The sequence below is a fragment of the Kryptolebias marmoratus genome, linkage group LG13 (genome assembly GCF_001649575.2).
Source record: "Kryptolebias marmoratus isolate JLee-2015 linkage group LG13, ASM164957v2, whole genome shotgun sequence".
NCBI lineage: Eukaryota > Metazoa > Chordata > Actinopteri > Cyprinodontiformes > Rivulidae > Kryptolebias > Kryptolebias marmoratus.
The window spans coordinates 22264832-22289287 of NC_051442.1; the positions used below are offsets into that span (position 1 = coordinate 22264832).

Sequence of the window (24456 nt, forward strand, 5' to 3'; positions counted from 1 at the left end):
TAGCTGATTAGAGTGTGGTACCAGGTGCCATCAATTTTGAACCTTTTCACAAGATTCTAATTTTCTGATATGATGAATTTGAGATTTTCATTTGTTGTCATTTGTAATCATCAAAATTAAACGAAATAAACATTTGAAATATATGATTTTGTATGTAATGTATGAATATAATATACAAGTTTCACTTTTTAAATGGAATTACTGAAATCAATCTACTTTTTCATGATATTCTAATTTTATGACCAGCACCTGTATATGCCAATGGCTGCTGAATATATAAGTCCGCTGGGAGTTATCTGTGATATACACTGCTCAAAAAAATAAAGGGAACACTCAAATAACACATCCTAGATCTGAATGAAGGGAAGTGAAATTTATTTATATAGCACTTTTCAGCAGCAAGGCAATCCAAAGTGCTTTACAATACAGAAACAACAACAGAATCAAGCAATCGAGCAAGCAACTTCCTCCAAGATATAACCTATATTATGAGTTCCAGAAATGCAATTCAGTCTGCGGTCCTGTAAAAGGATCGCATCCAACTTGTGATTCAGCTCCTGTAACCACACAGTTTGATTGTTCACCGCCAAACCCATCAAACGAATTTGACGATAAGTTAGGTAACTGCCTAATCCAAACAGCAGAAATCCTGTTATCAAACACCCAAATATGTAAAGATCTTCTAAAGACAAAAATTGTCAGACAAACAATATTCCATTTCCTCCAGGAATCCATTGTGTATCCAATTTAAAAAAAAAAAAAAAAGTCCCCTCAGGGTAAGACAGAGCTCTCCCAAGGTCTGTCTTCCCATCAAAAAAATTTGATCAATTGCGTTGAGAGACCAGATGACCAGATCCATGGTTTAAAAATTTTGTAGAATATGTAAAAGAGAGGCTCCGAAAAGGGAGCAGGGCAGAGAGGCAGAGGAATGAATGAAATATTCTCATTGAATACTTTGTTGTCAGCACATTCAACTTTATACAGAACAAAATCATACAAAAATTATCAATGGAAATCAAATTTATTAACCAATGGAGGCCTGGATTTGTTCAGTTGCAAAAACGGCTAATGTGGCGTTCTGTCATATTGATATGTTGTTATTGAGTTGAGTTGTTGTTGGTTGTTGTTTGGCTAGCCATTAACCTAGCCTGGACTAAGACTTGTCTATTTCTCCATACTTCATGCTCTGTGATTGATGTCACGGCTGATAAGGTCCTAACTATTTGACAGAACATAACTTCAATGACTAGACTATTCCTTTAGGCAGGTAGCTGTGTTTGAGTCTGTGAATGGACCCAAGAATGTCAATCAGTATTAAACATCAGCAAACATCATCAGTTCAGACCTAAACTTGAAAATTGTGTAAGACTTTGTTGTCCAACTTCAGAAAAATAATTTAGGTTTTGCCATCTTAAATAATATAATTGAAATGCTTTATTTAACCTTGAGTTTTCCTCGTGTTGTGTCTGTAGCATTAGTAAAATATCTCATGAACCACCAGATGAATTTTAATAAAACTTTCAGAAGGTAATCGTTGGATGTACATCTTGAACTTATTGACTTTTAAAGTTAACAAAGATGGCTGCCACAGCTAATTGACCTTTTTTAAAAAAAAAACAAAAAAACAACTAAAAACCAAAATGGCTAACTCAATTTTTCATATACTGCCCCTAAATTTTGTCGTGGTTGTACCTGAGGCTGATCCCTAACACACATTCTGAACGTTAACTGACTATTAGGAGTAAACTCTGTAATTTTTTTTTCTAGGTTCAGCTACAATTCCATCATTTCTCAACATAAGATGATCTTAGTTTAAAACTCTGGCATGAAAGTTTACGGGTAATAGCATTTCTTCCAAGAACGCATATCTCGAGAATATTTATTGCCTTAAATATTATTTTCTATTTTTCTGTAATAAATAAAATGACAACAGTTTTTCAGTTTTGTTCAAAACAAAAGGCAGGAGGCTTCACCCATTATTCATCTCAGTGGTTCAGTTCTGTAATTATCTATAATTACCTGACTGGATGACCCTCTCTTGACCCTTTCAAGACTAAACACGTCTTTTATTTGGATTCTTTTGGCTCTTATGTATCCTTGTTGTAGCTTTAGTGTAAGAATATTTTATAGCAAGTTAGCAGCTCCTCACAAAGGCATTGGCCTGGAGGAGAAGAAAGGTCCATGCAGGCTCGCCAAAGAAACTTTTCTCCTGCAATCTTATCTTCCATTCCACATAGATGGAAACAATGGAGAGGTGATGTGAACAGCAAGTGGTTAAATCTGTTGACATTCCTTTGCAATGAGAAAAAGGCAGAATTGAGGTGTGGTGCGTTGTTGTTATTGTGATTACCTGCTGTTGTCTTGTGTTGTTTGTCTCCAGTCAAGGTGTTCAGGTGGATGTTGTTTTGAATTGCTTAATTGACTGTCCTGTTCTCTTGGTGCTGTTTGAATGATGGTTGCTTGAAGTGAATGGAGTACTGACAGTAGCCTCTGAATCTCTCCCCATTGAAACTGGTTTGTTTGTAAATATGATTGACAGTATGACTGACATTTACAGCATTTTTTTCACTCTCAGGGAGTTCTGTTGGTGCATGTTAATGCCACAGTTTAGTTTTTTTCTTTACAAATGATGGATTTTAAAAACAAATATTGGAACAATGACATGTTCCTAATTTTTCTTTAACAACACTTTTGCATCTTCATGGTCTCTGAAATGCATAAAAATTTCAATGCAAGTGTGAACAGTGACAGGCCTTCTCTTTTGTGGAAGAGTCCCTGTTGCTGTAAGTATTTTGACACTAATGGGAAAGTATTGAAGCGCTTTACTTAACTAAAACAACTTCAACACTTATAAATACTTAGTTGAGTGTTTAATTCAAATCAAATCACCTATATTTAAGGGCACAATTAGAACAACCCAAGTTTAGCAAAGTGCTGTATGAAACCATTAAACAAGTAAAACAAAAATATGATTAGGCAAAAATATAAAACCACTGAGAAAAAAACGGAGATGACAAAACATTGGATATTCAAGCAAATTAAAAGGCAAAATTACTTAAAAGCCAAATAAAAATTAATATCTTAAGCTGTGTTTTGAAACCTTTAACCAAAGGGACACACTTGATTAAGACTGAAAGATTGTGCCACAGTTTTAGGGCGGCTACAGCAAAAGCATGGTCTCCCGTATTGATGGATCTAGAACGTGGAACATAAAAAAGGAGCTGTTCAGAAGATCAAAGGCATCTACGGTTTGAATAAGAGGAGGGAAGTTCAGATAAATATTCAGGTGCCAGGCCATGCAGAGTTTTAAAAACAAACACAAAGTATTTTAAAATCAGTTCAGTATTTAACAGGAAGCCAGTGGAGAAATGCCAACACAGGAGTTATACTGGCTCTTCTCTTGGTACCAATAAAGAGTCCAGCAGCAGAAATCTGAACTACAGACTACTGACTGAACAGAGACTGACTGCCGCCAAAATAAAGATTATAACAGTCTAACCTGGAAGTGATTAATGGTGTAATAATTATCTTCATATTGTTGTCATACAAAATGAAATTGACCTTGGAAATATCTCTGAATTGTAGAAAACGGCTCTCTACCACAGTTTATGTTTCAAAACGTTTAACTGACTGTCAAAAATGACACCTAGATTCCTGGCGTGGTTCTGAAGTTCAAATGATGGCTTCAAGTGAGAAGCTAGGACTACAGAAGTGTTTAGAGGGCCAAAAATAAACAACTCAGACTTGTTATCATTTAACTGAAGACAGAAGCCATCCAGCATTTCCCCTCTATAATACAATTTTAGAATTGATGAAACAGATGTTGACTCATTTGGATTTCAGGGCATATAAATCTGTGTAGCATCTGCATAACAATGGAATGAAATACTGTGTTTATGGAAAATTTGACCCACAGGAAGCATGTACAAAATGAATAAAATTGGCCCCAAGATGGATCCTTGATGAACTCCTCAACTGACAAGAACTGCAGAGGAGGAGAAATTTCCTAAACTAACGATGAAAGACCTGTCTGATAAGTAGGACGTGAACCTCGAATCCTAATCTGACCTCTGTGGCAGTTTAAAAATATAGTGGTCAACTGTATCAAAAGCTGTTCTGAGGTGTAACGGAATTAAAAAAGGACATTTGCCAGCATCTCAAGATGGGAGCAGGTCATTGTGACAGTTCTGCATAAACAATTTTCTCCAGATTTTTTGGAGTAAAAATAGAAACTTTATAAATTTAATTGGAAAATTTGGCTTAAGGTAGTAAAAGTGTTATAGAAACATTAATTCACATCACAAAATATGCATGTAAATATACAAGATTGCAACATTTTGTATTAGATCATTAAAAATAAGAACATGTTTCTGATCTTAAATGATCAACATCACATTTTTAACTGGTAAACTGTATAAAATTACTAAATGAAACGCGAAGATTTAACATATTTAAAAAGAAAAAAAAATATATTTTATATTTCCAATTATTAACAGTAGTTCTTAATTTATTTGAAAATATTTCAGCTTGTTGTGTAGTATTTAACAAACATCAGAGCACTACATAATATTTCAAAGCACATTGCATTTTCATTAGAAAAGTAACTAATTTGTCAGCTGAATGTAGTGGGAACACATCCCATTTTCCTACAAATCTAAGACAATGTAAGTATGAGTAATCGAACATTACTTAAATGAAAGATTTTAATTTTGTGCTTTTTTTTGTGCTTTCCTTCAGAGCTGTAGCTCTATCACTTCAGGCAGGTTAAAGGAGTTAAAACATGAAATGATTATCTAGTAAGACAACTTTGGCTTGGAATATATTGGTCGGTCACCAGAAAGAATAATATTCAGAGGTGACTGAGTTTCATAACAAAAAAGGCCCTTGAGATTTGTAAAATGATCCACCTAATCTGCAGGTAAAAGTAATTGCATTCCTTTTATTTTGATCATATTTTTTCCATAAGAAAATACTGTATTGCTAAATGTATTTATATTTTTAAATCATAGAATCATACAAAAATAAGACCCTCTTCAGAAGTCTTTTTTGGGGGTTTTTGCTGTGACATAATTAAGTATTTGAAGAATTGTGTGTCAGCAGAAAATACAGAGGATCTATTAGACAAACTAGCTGCTGTATAGGGATGCAAACTGACATCTTATTATTTTATGCTCTTTATTAAAGAAAAAAAGCAGCATAAAGCATTCTGATGTGACGCTCCTTGTTCTCTCAGGCATACTTTTTTTTTCTCTTACATCTTCTTCAGACCAGTTCTTGGCATATCTTAAGGCCAGATGACACATCTGTATTTACTGAATCCTTCTCAGTCTTGATCTCAAAATTGGAGATGCAGGACCACAACCAAGCTTGGAAACTATTGCAAATATTTAGAGAAAGGTCATCAGTAAAAGTAAATGAACAGAAAACAAATTATTTAGGTTGAGGGGTTTGCCAGATTTTTTTGTAAAAAGTTCTTTCTTAGTTTTACCATTTAATTATGTTCTGTCTAAAAGAAAGGAAGAGAGATTTGAACACATCTATTCCATACTTTCAACAAGATGCTTTATTTTTAATCAAATTTCATAAGCAGAATATCATCTGACATCTTTGTGGATACTTGTTTTGATGTTAGCAGGAGCAGATGGTATTGCTTGTATGATGTTTATCAGGATGAAGGGTTGAGTGCACAGACTTAGCCATAACTTCCTGAAAATGTGCAGCAATGTGTCTTGTGTCTCAGAAAGGGAAAGTTGTCAAGGGTCATGGGTTAGTGTTAACTGGACAGCTGCCAAGTACTTACAGTGCTGTCTAGGTGTGGGTGGACTGTGGGAACCCCCTTCTTTCTTCTTCTTGTTGGTCTGCAGGTGATGAGCAAGCATAAGGCCAGACTTAGAGGATGATAAGAGGGCAGACATGAGTAAAAAGGAGAGAAGAGATAACTCCTTTAACCTGGGAGAAAAGGCCATATCAGATTCTCCCATTGCAATCAGCTTAGCTGATGAAGCTACCAAAACAGATTTGCCCTGATGTCCTACAGGACTATCTCTAAAAGCTACCTCTATCACTTCAGGCAGGTTAAAAATAAGGAGTTAAAACATGACATGATTATCTAGTAAGACAACTTTGGCTTGGGATATATTGGTCGGTCGCCAGAAAGAGGCAATAATATTCAGAGGTGACTGTGAGTTTCATAACAAAAAAGGCCCTTGAGATTTGTAAAATGATCCAGCTAAGCTGCAGGACTGTTTAAAAAGAGCCTCTTAAACTAAACCCTCTCAAGAGACATTGTCTTGAAGAATAAAAGCAAGCACATACCTAAAGAAGGCTCATTTCACATCGCCCTTATGACCCAAACCACAATCCTCTCTTCCTGTTGGCAAGAATTAGTGTCCAGTTTCTGCTTATTCTTTATTAATGTTACCAAAAGTCAAAATGATCAACCATAAATAATAAACATGAGGGTATTTTCTTGTGCAATACTGGTCATGTGTTCTGTAAAAATGCTTGTGATGGCGTCTGACTGTGGTAAAAGGAAATCTTGCATAACTCAAGCTAATTATGTGATTGGTTTCCTTTGGAAATAAGAATAATCATTATGCAGAGTAGCCACTGATCATCACAGGTATTTTTAATACACTCGTGGACAAAAGTTACAGTCTAACCATTTATGAAGTAATGTTCTGTCAAATAATTATAATAATGTCAAAAAGGGCAGAAATCTTTGATCAGGCTAGGCTAATGGCCACATTAGCTAATATTAAAGCTCAGTTCCTCTGATCAGCACACCTAGTCAGGTGGACTAGAAGCATTTCACCTGGTGGACTGGTAACATTCAGCAGCCTCTCAGCACGATTGACATACATACTCAGCACACATACAGTTGTGTAGTAACACAGACATTGTTCAATTGAGAAAACTGCAATAAACTAAATAAAGTGTCATGCAAAATTGTAGTGGTTTAATATTAACTAATGTAGCATTAGTTCACACCAGTGGGTTGTTTTAGAGAAATAGTTATTTAATTTACCTGGAAAAAAAGATTAAAAACAGGCCTTGTTAGCCTAGCCTATGACTGATTTCACAGCTGATGAGATGCTAGATTTTTATCTATTTGACTGGTCAGTTTTGAAATTCTGACTATTTCTTTAATCACATAGAATGATGGAAATGACATACAACTACATGTGTTGAAAGGTGATGTGACTGCATTACAATGATTACATTGTCAGATCAAATATATAACTGAGTTGGCAGTATGGTCACATATCAGTAGGGTGGTGCACTCTCTTGGATCCAAGCAGCAATTCAGTCTGAAACAGAGTCATACAGCTGTTCAATGTTCTCCTGCTGCAATTCGACCCACAGCAGTTGTTACCGGCCCTCAGTGTCCAGCATATCAGCACTAGGTCTGAATACTAGATGTACCCTGAAGTCATGGTCTATGCCTCCCCACACCAGGAGTGTGGTGCCAGGAGTATACGGTTGGTGTGTTGCTCCACAATATTTGTCCAGATTGGTCTTCTCTCCTTCTGTGCTGCTAGTATCTTATCAGATGTACACATACACAGTTGTCATTTGTGGTAATGCAGAACAGAGATTTACAGCTCTGTGTCAGTTTTATTTATATAGCACATAAAAACATCAGAAGTTGACCAAAGTGCTTTACAATTCAAACTGTAAGGTAAAATGACAACCAAAGCAAAAAACACAAGAATTATTAAAAGAATGAGTGAAGCAAAAATAAAATACAGAAACACAATAAAAACCATCAGCTCTAGTTGGATCTCAAACTCAAACTGCCTGGATCAAATGAAAATAGGTGGGTCTTGAACATAGATTTAAAAGTCTCAACAGTCTAAGTGGTCAGTATATGAGGACTTAAACCATTCCACAGTTGTGGAGCAGCAACTGCAAAAGCCTGATCATTTCTATATTTTAGTTTTGATCTTGGAGCATCTCAGAGAAACTGGTTGGCTAACCAGAGTGCTCTTACCCGGGTGTAGATTTTAAGGAGATCACATAAGTATGGGCCAGACCTTTTGAAATTTTAAAAGCAAGCAGTAAAAGTTTAAAATCAATTCTGTAATGGGCAGGAAATCAATGTAGAGAAGACAGGACTGAAGTTATGTGCTCGTGATTTAAGTACATGTTAAAAGGTGAGCTGCTGCGTTCTGGATGGTTTGTAATCAATTCAGAAATTATTTATCTAAACCAGTGTACAAAGTGTTGCAGTAGTCCAGCCGAGAGGTAATAAAAATATGAATCACTTTTTCAAGGTCTTTAGAAGGGAGATATGACTTCACCTTGGCGATGAGTCTCGGTTGGAAAAAAACTTGATTTCATAAGTGCGTTAATCTACTGTATGTCTGATTTGAAAGCACTATCAAAAAAAACCCCACCCAGATTCCTGACAACAGAGTGACTATAACGCCAAAAAATTAAGTGTCAGGAGCATTACATTTGCCAAAGTTGATGACTTCAGTCTTATTTTTATTGAGATTCAAAAAGTTTAGTTTTAACCAGGTTTTAATGTTATTTAGACAGCTGAACAGGACACAACACCACTTATCAGTCCCTGCCTTCCAGTTAAGGCATCACTCCAAATACAGCCATTTTTCAAACGGATCAAATAACTGCCTTGGCAGTATGGATGCACTGCTGGTCCCGTATTAGCAGGGTGTTGCATCCCCTCGGGACATGATCCTAGTGGTGATTCAGTGTGAAGCAGAGTCATACAGCTGTGGTAACGTCAGCTTGCTTATAGGATGGTGAACTTGTAGTCTGCCTGATTCCAGTCATCAAGACACTGTGCGAGATGCCAGATAGTGTTGTAAAGAGTCCAATATCTGTGTTTGGATGGCAGGCACAGATGTCTAGAAGGAGTTCTGTGATGCTTGGTGCAAAGTATAATGATCCTTCCTTGGATGTTCTGTCTTTCTTGACCAGAACCTGCACAAGGTGTGTCAATGTCCTTACATCCCTGGTTCTAACATCGAATCACTTTGACATCTATACACTCCACATATATGTGCAGCTATTGCTGCCTAATGTGTTTACAAGTCATCTTCTGTGCCTGCTGACCTGCAGTCACTGTTTTGACTGTCTGATGCTCCAGCGGCCATCTAATAACTATCACTCTACTTATGATGCTACCACTTATGCTCTCTGGTTTCTCTTACAATCATTTACGCACTTATTGCTGGTCTGCATATGAACAAAATTACATCCGAATTGGTGGAATCCTTCTGGGTGCTTAACTTGGAAGAGACAGTTGAATCTCTGACGGTACTGGCACACAGTGGAACCTGTTTTTGACATAGTTTCCATTACTTTCAACATTACATTCTTAATGCCAACATTTACAATCCTATGCGTTTTCAAGAAATAAATGTAAATCATATTGATGATGCTGAGCATTTAGGAAGAACTGGATTGTCTAACTGTATCTTACGACATGCAACTCATTCCCACCATATAGGATTTTTGCTTCTAGATAAATTGAGTCCCATGGGTCATGCTGAGTGGGTGATGTCTGAATTTCTCAGAACAAGAAGCAAACTTTCTGGAAAGTTCATTATATCAGGGATTGATTGTTTAAATAATGTGTTAGGTTGTCATTTGTGTACTGATGTTGCTGTTCTCAATTTTAGTGATGACCATGATGTGGAATTTGGAAACAGGCCTCCTCCTTTGTGGCAGTGGTTAATTAGTGGGGCTTTTTAAGGTTTATCTTTGCTTCCTGAGACTGATAGATTTAGGTCTGTTGGTTGTTTGATCTCGTACTGAATGTAGCCAGCTCAGTTGCACAGCAGAGGTGATTAAACTTTGTTCTGTTTTACAGAGTAATCTTTCTTTTCTCATCTGTGTACTTTCAGTATTCAAAATGTTCTCATTGTTGGTTTTTCCCGTATTATTTAGTGACAAATTTTCATCATTAACCTCTATGGGAAGGGAAAATAATGAAGACTGATAACAAACATGGTGCACAATGATTGTTACCCAGATGGAAACAATCATTATTCATACCATGTCGTGTAAACAATCACAATAAACATCCAGGCTAAAATAAATTTATTGCTTGTGTACTGTGTAATGTATTTTGCCTAATAGTTTTAAGGGCATACCCTTATATGGCATTTCAATTCAAAAGTAGTTTTGTAGTTCTGTATGCTAGTAAAATAATAATGACTATGGTTTTGTGTTCTCCTCCCCTCTGGCAGGCTTCACACAGCTCAGCGAGCCATCAAACAGACCCAAGTGACCGTCCAGAGGATTGGGAAGGAGATTGAAGAGAAACTAAGGACAACAGCTGCTTGTACTGAGCGGGTGAGCTATGTCACCCACTAGCCTCCTTAGCTTCCTATTGTGTTTAGGTGTTTGTAGGTGTTGTTATTTAATTATTTTATAAAATATATATTGATTGATTGATTGATTTTATTTATTTAACAAACTTGTAGTCCACATACACATAATAACAAAGACAAATTATACACAAAAAAAGATATGAGAAGCTGAAACAAAGTTATGAGAAGTTGAAATGAATTTTGAGTTTTGACGCAACATAAAAAGGTTTTTAAGAACACTAACACCATAAAGAAGTAACTGCTGTGACCATCAGTAGCATATTTCATATTTTCCCCTTTAATAATAAGCCTTAGCAGTCTGTTTTGTTTTCATGACCCAGCTAAAAAAATTGAAAGGAGGCAAAAAGCTCTCCAAATCTGTTAAAACACTCTGACCGAAGCATATTTGCTTTATTTCAGTAGATGTTGACATTCCCATTTCATCAGCTTATTGTATACTAAAATAATAAAGCTAAAACACATTTTGTTTTTTCAGAAAACATATAAAGATCACATATTTTTGAGTTATGTTTATATTTATGTGCACTAATTAACACCAAAGAGCTGCAATTGTGTGACCAGTGAAAACACTCACTGGTTTCAACAATAAGCCTCAGCAGACTCTTTTGTATAAAATACCTCAGGATTTAAAACTTTTACCGCCCAAAGTCCAGCATGTATATGTATCATACAGATATAATATGAGAAGTCATTACAGCCTGTGGGGAGCTGCTACATGTTTTTATGGCTCAACTGGAGGAATGTCTCTCTGACTGCGGGATAAAGCTTTGAGCAGAATGCCCTGTATATGTTTCAACCTGCTGTGTCCTTCCTCTGCTAGGATCCACAGCAAAAATAAAATTATGGTAAACATTCATTTCAAATATTCTCCTTTCGTTTGTTATATCAGCTCTGAGATGGTGACCCTTCACTGCACTATACTACAGGTAGACCTGCCATTAAAAGAAACTACTTTATTTTATTTTTCATTCTTTTTTGTTAGGGAGTTGTAAAGTCATAGGGGAAAAAAATCCACTCTTCTGTCAAATCTAGGGTTTTACATATCAGGACGTAATAAAAATGATCTAATCTTTACCATCGACGTGTTAGGAAACACTAGAGTTAATACAGGAACCCAGCAGTTGAAGCTGGAGTGGACACAGCGTCCCCACAAAATGATCCCAGTACAAGTTTTAAGTTATATAAACAAATGGGACTTAACCCCTATTTAAAAAAAAATGCTTACCTTGCGGCTGTATAATCAGATATACATTTCCTGATACGTTGTAAGTAGTTATCTGATGCTTAAAAGAAAGGTCATATGCACCATAACTGTGTGCGGGGGAGTAGTTGGGACTTAAAGCCTCACATTGATGGTTCACAAATGCTTGTTCCAAAAATACAATATGGCAGCTCCTATAAACCGGGTCCTGCTGGTTTCAATTCCTAACGACGACAGAAGATCAGGAACTTGGTCTAGTATTGTAATACGTATCTAAATGTCAGAGTCTAAAAAGAAAGCCTATTCTCTATAAAAATAACATGGCAGCATGACGTAAATTTGCAAAGTAGCATCTAAATAAACTAAAAGACTTCTGTAACAATGTCCTTTCGACAGATGAGACCAAAGTAGAGCTTTTTTGTTTTTTTTTTAACTCATAATGCACAATGCCATGTTTGTTAAAAAACAAACGTAGGATATCAGCACAAAGACCTCATATTAACTGTCAAGTATGATAGTGGAGGGGTGATGGTTCGGGTGTGTTTTGTTGCCACAGGAACTGGGATCCTTGCATCCATTGAGTCACCATAAACTCCTCTGTAGACCAAAGGATTTTAGTCAAATGTTGTGGTGGGACCTTAACAGAGCTGTGCAGAAACAAAAACCTTCAAACCTCAATGAACTGAAGCAACACAGTGAAGTAGATTAGTAAAGTTAACTTTTTTCACAACCATGTGAAACTGGTAGTCATCGAGAAAACGACTCCTGAGAGTTATTGCTGCTAAAGGAGGTTCTACAAGCTGTTGAATCATGGACCGGACTTAGGTTTTCACACACAGTTTTTCTAGGTTGGCTTATTTTTTGTTTATTATATAATAACATGTTGGAATCTGTTATGTTTTTGTATACTTGAGGATAGATTTCAATAAAATTAGAACCTAGTAAAGACCAAATTGTTTTTATTATGTTCATTGGAGTAAAACTCTAGAACTAAAAGAGGGTGGGCTTTCTTTCCCCCGTGACTGTATGCCTTCCATGTTGAAATGATTTTTGAACAGGTGGGCTGCTTTTATGTCCACGCATGGTGTCAGATCTATGAGAGTGGATGTGCTGTTGCACATATACCAGCCTTAAACATTTAGTGCCTCTTTAGACAGCTGTTACAGCTGTTTTTTTCCTTCATGTTCACTTTCAGAATAGCTCATTTTCCCCAGACCTTTAACCTACCTAATAAAGCTGCTCCTCTAGCGTTAGCCTTTTCACAGAAGCTTTGAGCCTCCTTTCTTTTAGCTTCAAAGGATCTCTTTCAAAAACTTGTCTGTGATATTTCTCTCTCAGAGAAGCATTCCTCAAACTTCTTTTAGAGCTCAACTCGCCAATATATCACATAATCCTTGTCTTCTTTCTGCAAAGGCCTGCAGCTTGAAGTGAGTGGAGCATTGTGTGACTCTTCTAAGAGTTTCCACCCTATCAGAGCGCTGCCCTCTCCCTGTGTGCACTTTATAGTGAGCCTGGATCAAAGGTTGGCAGAGTGAAGGCCACAAACCCCAGCTCATGGCCCTTTCACCCTCTCACCCACTCTCTGCCATTAATCCCCCACCCCCTGCCTGCTGCTTATTTACTCAGCTGACCCACTGCAGTTTGATGTTTAGTGAGAGTCAGACAGACCCTGGTGGTGGGTCCCAGTCTCTCTGCTGTACACACACACACACACACACACACACACACGCACGCCTGTAACCCTCTAGTCAACTCTGCACTCCGTGAAAGTGTAGGAGGTTTGATGGTTCGTGCCAAAGCCAGCGGTGGTTAACATGCGAGTATCAGGGTGCGACACACCGGAGAGATGGAGGCTCTATCAGTCGTCTCTCAGCAGCTGATTCCACTCTCTGCTTTCTCCTCAAAGCTGAAGGAGTGGTACCTGTGTTTTCCTTAGATCCACTCTGTGATCGCTATCTAAGTGTAAGTGTTTGTGTGTAAAATGTCACAGCTTGTGCTTACTGGATGCAAAACAAGCTCACTCCCTGCCCGATCTTTATTACCCATCTTTCTCCACTTCAACTTGTTGTTGTTGTCTTCATAGATCAGTCAGTTTAGTCTAAATCTGTTTATGCGTCTTGTGAAGTGTCCCATCTGTTTATCCCAACATAATGTTTTTCACTGTCTGGTTCTGTTTACCACCAGTGGTTCGTCTTGTTTGTTGATTTCTACATCTGGACTCATCTGTCCATAAAGCTCTTTTGCTGTTTGTCTTTGGCTAGTTAGCAATTTCCAGGACACCTACACTATCAGATATAGACATGAGGGAGGCACACCCCGTAGAGAGGGCAAGATGTTGACTAATGGCTCTGATTCTTCTGCTGATCAGGGAGCATATGGTGAGAGACGAGTTTTGCTACAGAGACACACACATTCATATGTAGCTGATGGTTCTACTGAGATATCACTTGTTCGTGTGTTTGTGCATCTGCATCAATATGTGCCACACATTTCAACAGACTGTCCTTTATTTCAGCTTCGTCATACTTTTATACAAGTATTTATCTCATATTTTCTCTGTTCCAGTGTTCAAATTTTCGACTTCCTTTGCTGCCACTCAAAACACATTCCTCACTGTGATAATACACTGATAGTGCCACCGTCTGCATCAGTTTAACAAACACTCCTTGTGTTTACACCTGCCTGACTTGACATCTCGTCAGGTTGACGTTAGGAGCAGATGTTTCTCCCTTCAATTTATACTAAGATAACCGTGTCTGCAGCTTTAGATTTCTGAAAATGATGTCATGACAAAAAAAAAAAAAAAACATTACAGGAGACAAAAAATCAACACTTCGTTTCCATAGTATTTTGTTACACAATAAAACACTAATAAAAAAAAGTAAAGAGGAGGGGAAAAATCACAATCTGAAGCTTTAGGCTACAGCTACTCCTTTACCTTGTTATAACCTTGTCCAGAAAACACTTTTACGTTAAGGACTAACATACTGAAGATACTTATTTCACCTAAATTTTGCTCTTTAGTCATAGCGTGTTACACTCATGTCTTTACAAGAAAAAAAACCTTTTAATCGATCAGAATTAGAAGAAAATAACCTGGATCGTTGAAGGCCTTTTTAAGGTTTCTCTGAAGATGTCTTTAAAAAGCTGTGAAAGAGAGAGACTCTAAAGTTAAGCCCAAAGTGAAGAGGTGTAACTAAATAACTAAAATTATGGATAAATTTTTTTTATTGTTTTACAAATAGCGTTAACAAGTTGAAATACAATAATTTAGCTATTATATTCCAAACTGCATGCAGAATTGTAGTGTATATAATCTCACAGTACTTACTGGTGTAAATTATATTCAGTATAAAAAGGGCTGATTTTGTGAAAAATAGAATCAAAGTTAAAAGTATGTTTGTAAAGATGCATACAAAAAAATGCGTATGATCCAGGTCTGACCTCAAGCCTTATTTGCACCTTTCTTAACAACTGTTTGAACGTCAAAAGTTGAAACTTCACACCTCTTAACTTGCAGCCAGCCTTTTTCCACGACTGGGGAATATTACTGACAAGTTTTTACCAGTAACACTGATCTCGGGGCTCAGTGAAATGTTTCATTTTCTCTATTTTTGCTTTTTAATTCTTGACAATGGATTCTGAATTATTAACTGCAAGCATTTTCTCAGTGGATGTGTATTAAATCAATGAGACATGGGATCAGGCTGCAAAAACAAAGCTTGTTCCTGAAAGAGCTTGTAGGAATCTTGGGATCTGCACAGAATGTAATAAACTCAGAATCTTGCTGTGACCACATGCTGAAATTTTTTTTTCATTCTCTTTTTATGTTTCCTTTTTGTTTTTTGTTTCTGTGAGCAGAAGAAGGAGCGGGAGTGCATGCAGCTGCGAATCGCTGTGCTCCGTAGTGAGCTGCAGCGGCAGAAGAAGGCACTGGGCAGGGAAATAGACATTCAAAAGAAGAAGAGGGCACAGCTACAGAAAAAAGGTAAAACACATTAAAACCACCTTACATTGTACAAATCAGCTGTTTTTGTTGTGCACCTTCCATTTCTAAACAAAACAAAGTTACAGTGGGGGTTATAAACTGATCTGAACTGCACACATAAAAACTACTGTGGTGGCAATGATAATTAAAACCCTTCTTATTTTTGAAGTTTGGCCACTTACAAAGAAATGGAAAAATCTCAACATTTTTATTGTAGTTTCATTTTAATGTAAAGTTACAGAATATTAACTAAAATCCAGAGAAAACATTAAATAAAAATTACTGGTTTACACGTCATTGAAATAAGTATTAATGTCCTAAAACCCTACCAGAGTTCTTGGTCCCATAGATTGGTTATGTCCCTATATGGTACACAGATGATTAGCAATCAACCAGTCAGTCTATTATCCATCCATCCATCCATCCATCCATCCATCCATCCATCCATCCATCCATCCATCCATCCATCCATCCAGTTTTTATTCAAAGATTAAAAAGATTATTTACTTCAGGTTTACCGCATTGAGAGATGGTTCTTTGTCTTGGCTAAATTAATTCTCCATCTGATTTTCTAAAAACTCTTCCAATTCTCACAAATTGTCATCGAAAACTGCTGGTTTTGGACTCTTCCAAATGCCAGGAAAATGTATTTCTGATGTTCTTAGGCTTTTCCCCCCAGATCCCCCTTGGTTGATCGACTCGCACCTTCAGTGCTTGACACTGAGCTCTGCCCGTTGGATGATCAGCCCCTTACTTTTTTAAAATAGCTTTCTACACCTGAATCGTTTGAACCCCCTGTAATTATGGAAATAGTAAAGCTCATTTTAATAATATGGATTTTAATTTTGTAATTTGACTGATGTGTCTATAAGTTATTGAACAAACTATTTTATCACATTATTTTGATTAAAAAAACTTTCAAACCAAGATCTTTACTGTTGTTTGACCACAGCTGTAATTGTACAAGTGTGGATGCTTTGCTTCAGTATCTATTTGGATGAGACTACAGAACAGTAAAGCAGGGTGGGTCATCACATACAGGAAACATAAAGTGTTCCTGCTCTGAGGATTGCAGTCTCTCAACACAAACGTATATGAAAATATTTATTGTAGAGAATATCAAACCATTTTTATGCCTGGTGCAGTTTGTTTCAGACCACTTAGACAGAAGTCTCTGAGCAGTGGCGTCTCTCGATTAACCCTGTGAAGCTCGTGGCTCTGATGTCTGAGCACTAAGGAAGGGTTTTACTACTGTGGTTACGGTTCATAACAAAACAAAAACACAGGGTTGTTGGAACTTGGCAATTGTGCGGTACTGTGCAGAAGTCTTGAGCCACTCCTTATTTTTTTTACTTTGTTTCCAAGGAGCCAGATTGTTGCATGTGTGTAGATGTGTGTCCTTTGTTTTTAATACTTTTTAGGACCTTTTCTGGTATAATCATCTACCTTGTCAGTACCAGTAGTCTTTGTGGTATGTCATTTTAGGGTAAAGAATTATGTTAAGTTAAGTATGAGTAGGTATGAGTAGAGTTTAGTTTAGGGTTAGGCATGTACTGCTAATGGGTAGGTTTAGAATGGGGCAAACCTCTTCCAGTGCAGCTTTTTAAAAAATGATTTTCTAAAAATATTTTTGTCCTTCTGTCAAACACCACTGATGCTTTTCTGAAAAAGGGGCAGGTTCTTTATCTGAGAAATCAGTGCGTTGTTTGTCCAAAAGGCTGAGATCACTACTGTGCAACCGATTGTAGATGAGTAAGACAATATCTGCACATACAAACACACACTCAGTCACATAATAGGACAGAACTGACACAAGTTCATGGACAAATTTCCTTTGTGTTATAATAATAATAAAAAAGGTTGTTAAACCTTTGACTCTTTAACTGTCATCACTCTGTCTGCAACTAAAAGAAAGAGCCTGTTTCCAGTCTGGACACGTGCCTATTAAAAAGCACAATAAATACTTCTTTTAGTAGGTTGAAAGGGGAAAATTGGAATCTTCTACTAGAATACAACTGTACTGGCATCCTGTCGTGTTTTTCCAGGCTCAGACCTGAGAAGGGAAAATCCATCTGCTGCATAGCTCTGCTGCTATAGCAGTTTGTTGATTGGCTCGTCTAATTAACGCAAATCAATTAATTTGTTTGGTTACTGGAAAAACCAGACATTAAATACAGACAGAATACTGTTGGAGACAGGTGTTTACAGTGCAACATCTGATTTTATTTGTCTGATTGTGTTTAGATTGGCACCTCATTGTGTTTGTTTCATGTGGTTTAATCTTTCACTCAAGAGACGCACAGGATTTTATCAAAATGCAGTTTAGATTTAGTTTTATTTATTATTATTTTTTCCTCTGATCCCCCCCCAAATTTGGCTAAGAACATGCAAAACTGCAAAATAATAAAAGTACCTAGTCATATAAAACAATAGCAAAAAAAACCATCCCCACAACCTGCCCGAATTTGTAGATGATACAAATTTTAGAAAAGTTGACAGATTAAAAAAAGCCCAAAAATCTTCATTCTCTATATCAACACCATTCCACACCTGTACTGGTTCTGTGATACCTGCTTCATTTATGAAAATTTACATCATCACAGAACATGGTAGGCTCGATTGGTGATTTATGAACACAAAGGTCACATTATAGACAGGTTCATCTTTGCTACCATATTGCAGAAAATATATTTTGAAAGTGGCTAGTCTGAGCTATAATGACATCTATAAGTTGGATGTTTTAGTAAATAAATATTTAGTTCTTAAAGTTGACTTCTAAGCAAAATGTGTGCACAGACTTAGACAATTTAAACAAGGCTCATTTCATGGCTAATCAACTTGGTTAGAGCACCCAGTATGTGCTGATCATAAAAGATTGTTCTGTCTTAAAGCATTTTTGCCAGGCTGTAAATCAAATTAAATCTATTTCTAAAGAATATTTCATATAATGGTGTGAAATACAAAGTGCTTTACACCAGATTTAAACAAAACATAAAAGAAAGAAATGTATGAAAACCTAATAAAACCCTTCTTTACCCAGCTTTAGCCTTGACCGCAGCAGCAGCTTGGAAACAGGAGTGTTTCATTTGTCACACATAACTGTTGCCCCATAGTTGTATACCATTCTTGCGATGGTTGGACAACAATTGCCATTGGGGAAAAAGTTTTGTATTGTGACTTTTGCAGGACATTCTTGAAACTATCATGCAACAAAGTTGAGAGTTCCTGTTGAATTTTGATCCAAATAATGCTGTAAGTTTGTGAGACATTTGTCCAGTGTTCGTGTGATGTGTAAATGTGTCATAAATTCAAACTCAATGATACTGCATTTGAAAATTGGCTGGCTTTCTTGTAGTTGCCCTGCAATTTTTAGTTTTCTGCTATTACTCCAACATTCACAGCCAAGTGAGGTTCTGGCTTTAGTTTAGATCATTACAGACTGTAACCTCCTTTATAGCCAAGGTATTCCCTGATAGTAGTGGCTTCTTTAAGCAGACTGATGCATTTTGGCATATATCAAACACTGCTCAGGAATGCTTTCAGGATCACGACAGAGAGACAAAGTTGCTGACTTGTCCTCCAGATTCTCCAGATCGTAATTCTCTTGACCTTCTATGGGAACTGCTACTTATGTTGCCAAATTGGTGTCTGATACCACAAGACACTCAGAAGTTATAACAGAAGTCAGCCCTGTCGGATTTTGGCGACATATGGGGGTACTACGCGTATTAGGCGAGTGGTTTTAATATTTACAATAATAGGTGCTTGCATGTTGTTCGGATTAGAAGCACATGTTTTATTTATAGATATTTTCACACATTCCAGTGTTTATTGGATCCTGATATCTTATTGTTCATAATTTGAGGGCATACTGTATTGACTGTTGATCTCCGTTTTTTTTGTCACCCTTTCAGGATCTCATCTGTAGAAGGCCAAGTGGTCTTCCTGCCTCATGTGTTCATAGGCTGCATTAGCAAATAGGTCTTATTAGTCTTTCAGTCCCTGCAGACCAGCCTTTCCCAAAACAAGTGGCTTAGATCACCCAAACACACATGGAGGTGCTGCAGGTGTGATAAAGATGAGATGAAAGTGTTTCTACATTGACTATTAGAAAGTAGCTGCAGACTTGTAGATACTTGTTGAAAGAATCAATTAGGAGCGGCCGTGGATCAGTGAATAGAGCAGTCGTCCTCCAGTGAGATAGTTGGAGGTTTGGTGTGTAATATTTGGCTGGGTTTGTCCTCTTTCCCACCCTGGACAGTGCTTGCATGATATGCTGACTGAATCATCCTGATGACAGGTTAGACAGTGGGTGTTCAATGTCTGCTGATTTACAGTAATGGTGGTAGACTTATAGAAATTTTTTTGCTATCAATAAGTGAAGGTAGATGGAAATAGTTTTATTTAACCCAACTCAAGGTGGCCTACACAGCCAGCTGACCTTAAAAAACTAAAATAAAAATGGGTATAATTTAGTCAATTTTACATATACCGTATTTTCCGAACTTAAAGCCTTCAATTTTCTCAAAAAATGACAGTGCACCTTATAATCCACAGTGCCTTATATATGTAAGAAGTCCTAAAGTTTTACAAATACTGAGTTAAAAGTTGGTGTGGTAGTAGAGTCATTCACACCACATAATCTGAATGTGACATCTTGCAATTGTGCATGAGATGTGCATAACATTATTTTTAAGGCTTGACCAAAACACCTACAACTCTGTCATTTCTCAATGTAAGATGATTCTGAAACTGGCACGAAAGGTGGCAGGTATTATGCTAGGGTAGGTTTTTAATTAATTTTTTAAACAAATTTTTACAATTTATTTTATAAACGGGTATGAATTTAAAGTAAAAGTACTTCTCCCTGTGAAATGAATCAGTTTGGTTCTGGTGGGGTTGCGCTCTTCTCACTATTTCCTCCTGTCTGTTTTCCTTCCGTCCACCTTGACCAGACAACATAAATCAGGCCTGCGAGCGGCATTTATTGTACTTACCAATGGTAGTTATTCTCACGCTCAGCAGTGCAGCAAGAGCTCCCAACCCATAAATGTCAGTGGCTGAGTTTCTGGAACGTGGGGAACACACTTGTGTGAAGGTAAGGTGTGGGGAGGTATTTGTCACCTCAGACAAAAAGGTCTCATATTGAAGCGATCATCATTAGAGCTCCTGTAGCTGAAACTCAGTTTTATGCATCGACTTTTACCAGCTGTCTGCCAGAAAAGAGTTAACAGGTACTACTCTGCCTATTGGCAAGATACTAAACTTTTCTAATGTTTCCTTTATTGTTGTTAGTTATTTTCCCTGTCGCCCCACTCTGTCTTTCAGGGTCAAACAGTTAACACATAGCAAAGAGAATGATGAAGTTATTTTTTATGTTAGATAAAATAAAAACGGTCTTTGTTCCAACATGGAACATTCATTATATTCCCCTTAACATTTTTTTTCCTTTAAACCTTAATAATGTATTTTCATCTTAGGCACTTGTTTGATATACACTGTTGGAATTATTCTGTAGTCCGTCTCACCTCATTTCATGGGTAATTTCATTTGATTTTATGATTTTTATGAAATGCACAAATCTGTCAGCCTTTTTTTGCTGCTCTAATTTTTACTGACAAGTCTGGGGCCACAAAAGGATCTGTGTTCCTTCTGCAGTGGCTCTATGTAGTTTTGAGCAAAAATAACATGGAAATAAGTAATGGTGATATTTATAATCATAACAGAAAATAATAGCTTTTGCACATCAGCAGTTTATTATAAATCCTTGTTTTCAGAATATAATCTAATATAGTTTTCTACATGTGACATTTATATAACACCTAATGAGTAATGTTCTTTTTATTTCAAGCTTCAAGCACGTTTTGCAGCTCTGAACTATTTAGTGAGAAAAGGGGCAGAAATGGCTGTATTGTCTGTAAAAGTTGCAGACCCTTGGACTAGTTGGAATATGTAAAGAGTAAAGACTCTAAAAAAAGTATCACAGAACCTACATAGTTTATTGTTTCGAACCCAGTTTTGGATCCAGTTACCTTTTGCTGGAACTGAAAGGATTTATTTGGCTTTTTATCAACTGTTTAAAGAAAATGAAAAACAAAAACAAATCAAATTCATGCCTAGATAACAGTGGTTTCTAATCCTTCCATGATTTATAGTTTTGCCTAAAATACCTAAATGTAGCACCTAACTAATTTTCCCGATGACCCCAGTGAAAATTGTCTTTAAAGGTGTTTTAACTGCAGCATAAAGTGTTGCCCTCTGATTTTGTATAAATATTTTTCGCTGCTCTCATTCTCATCCTTTTTGATTTACAAAGAACAGTTTTGGTTGCCTTGATATGAACTTTTAGCAAGAAACTTGTTGAAAGTGACTTTTCTTGTGGTGTGGCTTCTCATCTGACAGTGACGGTGAAGAAGATGATAACTATGCTGCTAAAGTCATGCAGCCAAATGTATAAGTATAGCACTGATTGTTTTAGTATGTAGAAAGTAATATTTACAGATGCTTACAAACATTGTACTTTTAGTCCATTGTTAGAAAACTGTAACTTTATGAGGATTTTAATTATAAAACTTCATTCATGTATTGTCTAGTTTCACATGAAACTAGACAATACATGAATGAAACTATAAAACTTCAAATATCCAAACTTGTCCCAATGCTGAAAAAGCCCAGTTCCTACAGGTAACAAGAGCCAGGCCAGTTAAATAGCCCTCCAAATTACCAGGTGATGCATTTTGCAGCTGGATTTCCCTCCTGAAATTACCATCTGTTGTTGGAAGGCCTTCTCTACACACTAGAAACACACAAAAATCAGGAAATTTTTGACTAATTTATAGCCTGAGCCTAATTTTTCATCATTTGCTTACATGTTATTAAACAACTCTGCATTTTATTGTAGTCATTCCTTCGTAATTTAAAAAGAAACGCCTTGAGAAACAAACAGCCAGAGTACTGCTGTGTGTCTGCATGGTTTCTGCTCTGAATTGTCTCTGCATATCACAGCACTGTACAAACTGGAACAGGTTAGAGGGATGAAAGGATGAGAAGATTGATGGACAAAACAGATAGAGTCGAGCTGGGCATTGCATGAAAGCAGTAGCGCAGTACAGGCCCATACAACTCATGTTAAAATATGTTTTCATGTCATCACTCAGAACTGAGGAACGGCCTGTATGATCTCTGTCCGATGCTATCGGTCTTCCCAGCTAATCTGATAGAGATGTTACCTCTGTTTTCTCTATCTCCCTCTCACCTACTATCCTTCTGATGGCCGTGTACGAAGCATGCATGTAACTGGAAATATATAATAAGACATAGGTCCTGTGTGCAGTCTGATTACATTTGCTGTGATAAACTTGATTGCTCCAAACTCACGTAGAAGTTTAAGAAAAGAAGTGTAAAATGAATAAATTTTAAATTAAAACTAGAAGCACTCGAAAGCACAAACCTCCGCCAAGGCCATGAAGTCTTAAAAAAATTGTAGGATCTAGATCATGGTCTGGATCACCACCAAAATTTTAGCAATTGATTTGTGTGATAGCCCCAACATTTCCTGAACATTTCATTAAAATCTGTTAATGAGATTTTAAGTCATTTTGCGAACAGACAAACCAACCAACACTACTCTCCCTCTGTTGCAGCATTAGGCCTGTGCTGTTTCACAAACAAAAATCAAGTTGTCAAAGAGGACATATCTTTATTCAGCTGTCAGCAACGACGAACAAAATGTATTAATGCAATTTAACACACATTACCACAGCTATATCTACCCATACATTTATCTTTTTCTGTACCCATTTTATCCTTTGCAGGATTGTGAGAAACTGATGTCTATAATAAGTGTATATAGGTTCATGTGAAAGAAATAGTAACTGCTTTTCATGCTTTTCACGACAACTGCTAAATACATAGTTATAGTACGGTGGAAATATGACTTAACTAGCACCTTGAATAAAAAGAATGAGTCGATCCACACACCAAACTTTTATCCACATTTGTTTATTGATTTGTTGTTTGAGGCCATTGCCATTTTTCTGACCAGGCTCAACCCCATAATTTTTAGATGCACCTGTTTGTATTTTTTAGAAAAAAAATACATTTAGGAAATTATAATTTTGAAACATCTTAAAGGCATCTTAAAATCAATCAAGAAAGGAGGTTACAGAAAACTGTCACTAACTTTTTTTAGTTAGTCTTAACACTTTTTGGAGGAATACATATCACCCACTGCCTTTTATGCCAGAGTTTTAGCCTAAGATCATTTTATGATGAACAGATTTGTAGCAAACTTTGAAAATGACATTATGTGCAATTGAATGCAATATTGCAAGATGTGATGTCACTTGGAAAATGTGTAGTTAATGACGCCCAGCTACTACCGCATCAAACTTCAGCTCAGTATTAGTAAATCACATTAAGTAATAGACATTTTTGTAATGGCTAAGGTCAGTTAGCTTTGGTGTCCATTTTGAATTAGGTTCACTTGAAAAGTTGAGTTGTAGTTGTACATCAAGTGTTTAATTTGTAATAATTTTATTAAACTCTGTCCAGTGGTTCATGAAAAAATTGATTACAAACAGGATGGGCTCTAACAGGTTATGCCAACATTTTAAGTAAAGATCTTGCACAATGTGTAGGTAGGTAGGTACATTTATTTATATAGCACTTTTCAGCACGAGGCGACTAAAAGTGCTTTAAAACACAAGAACAAAATTACAGACAAAGTTACACAACATGACAAGATAACTAAGCTAAAACATGACAATGCTAACCAAGGTACAGGATAACTAAACTACTAAAACATGATATTACTAAACCAAGGCACGAAGAATCCAGCTAACAGTGAATATGATAACTAATTGTACAGTAACTAAGCTAAGTGTACAGGAAGGCTAAATAAT

At 36.7% G+C, this 24456-nt stretch overlaps 1 protein-coding gene across 2 annotated transcripts in view; it reads left to right on the forward strand.

Moving 5' to 3' along the window:
* Window positions 1-24456, forward strand: part of uvrag (UV radiation resistance associated gene) — a 147982-nt gene that overhangs the window by 19374 nt on the left and 104152 nt on the right. For both annotated transcript variants that reach the window (XM_017431110.3, XM_037978903.1), the window contains exons 7-8: window positions 10221-10326; window positions 15427-15553. In XM_017431110.3, the coding sequence (XP_017286599.1) occupies window positions 10221-10326; window positions 15427-15553 (233 nt within the window). The remainder of the gene's footprint in view (window positions 1-10220; window positions 10327-15426; window positions 15554-24456) is intronic.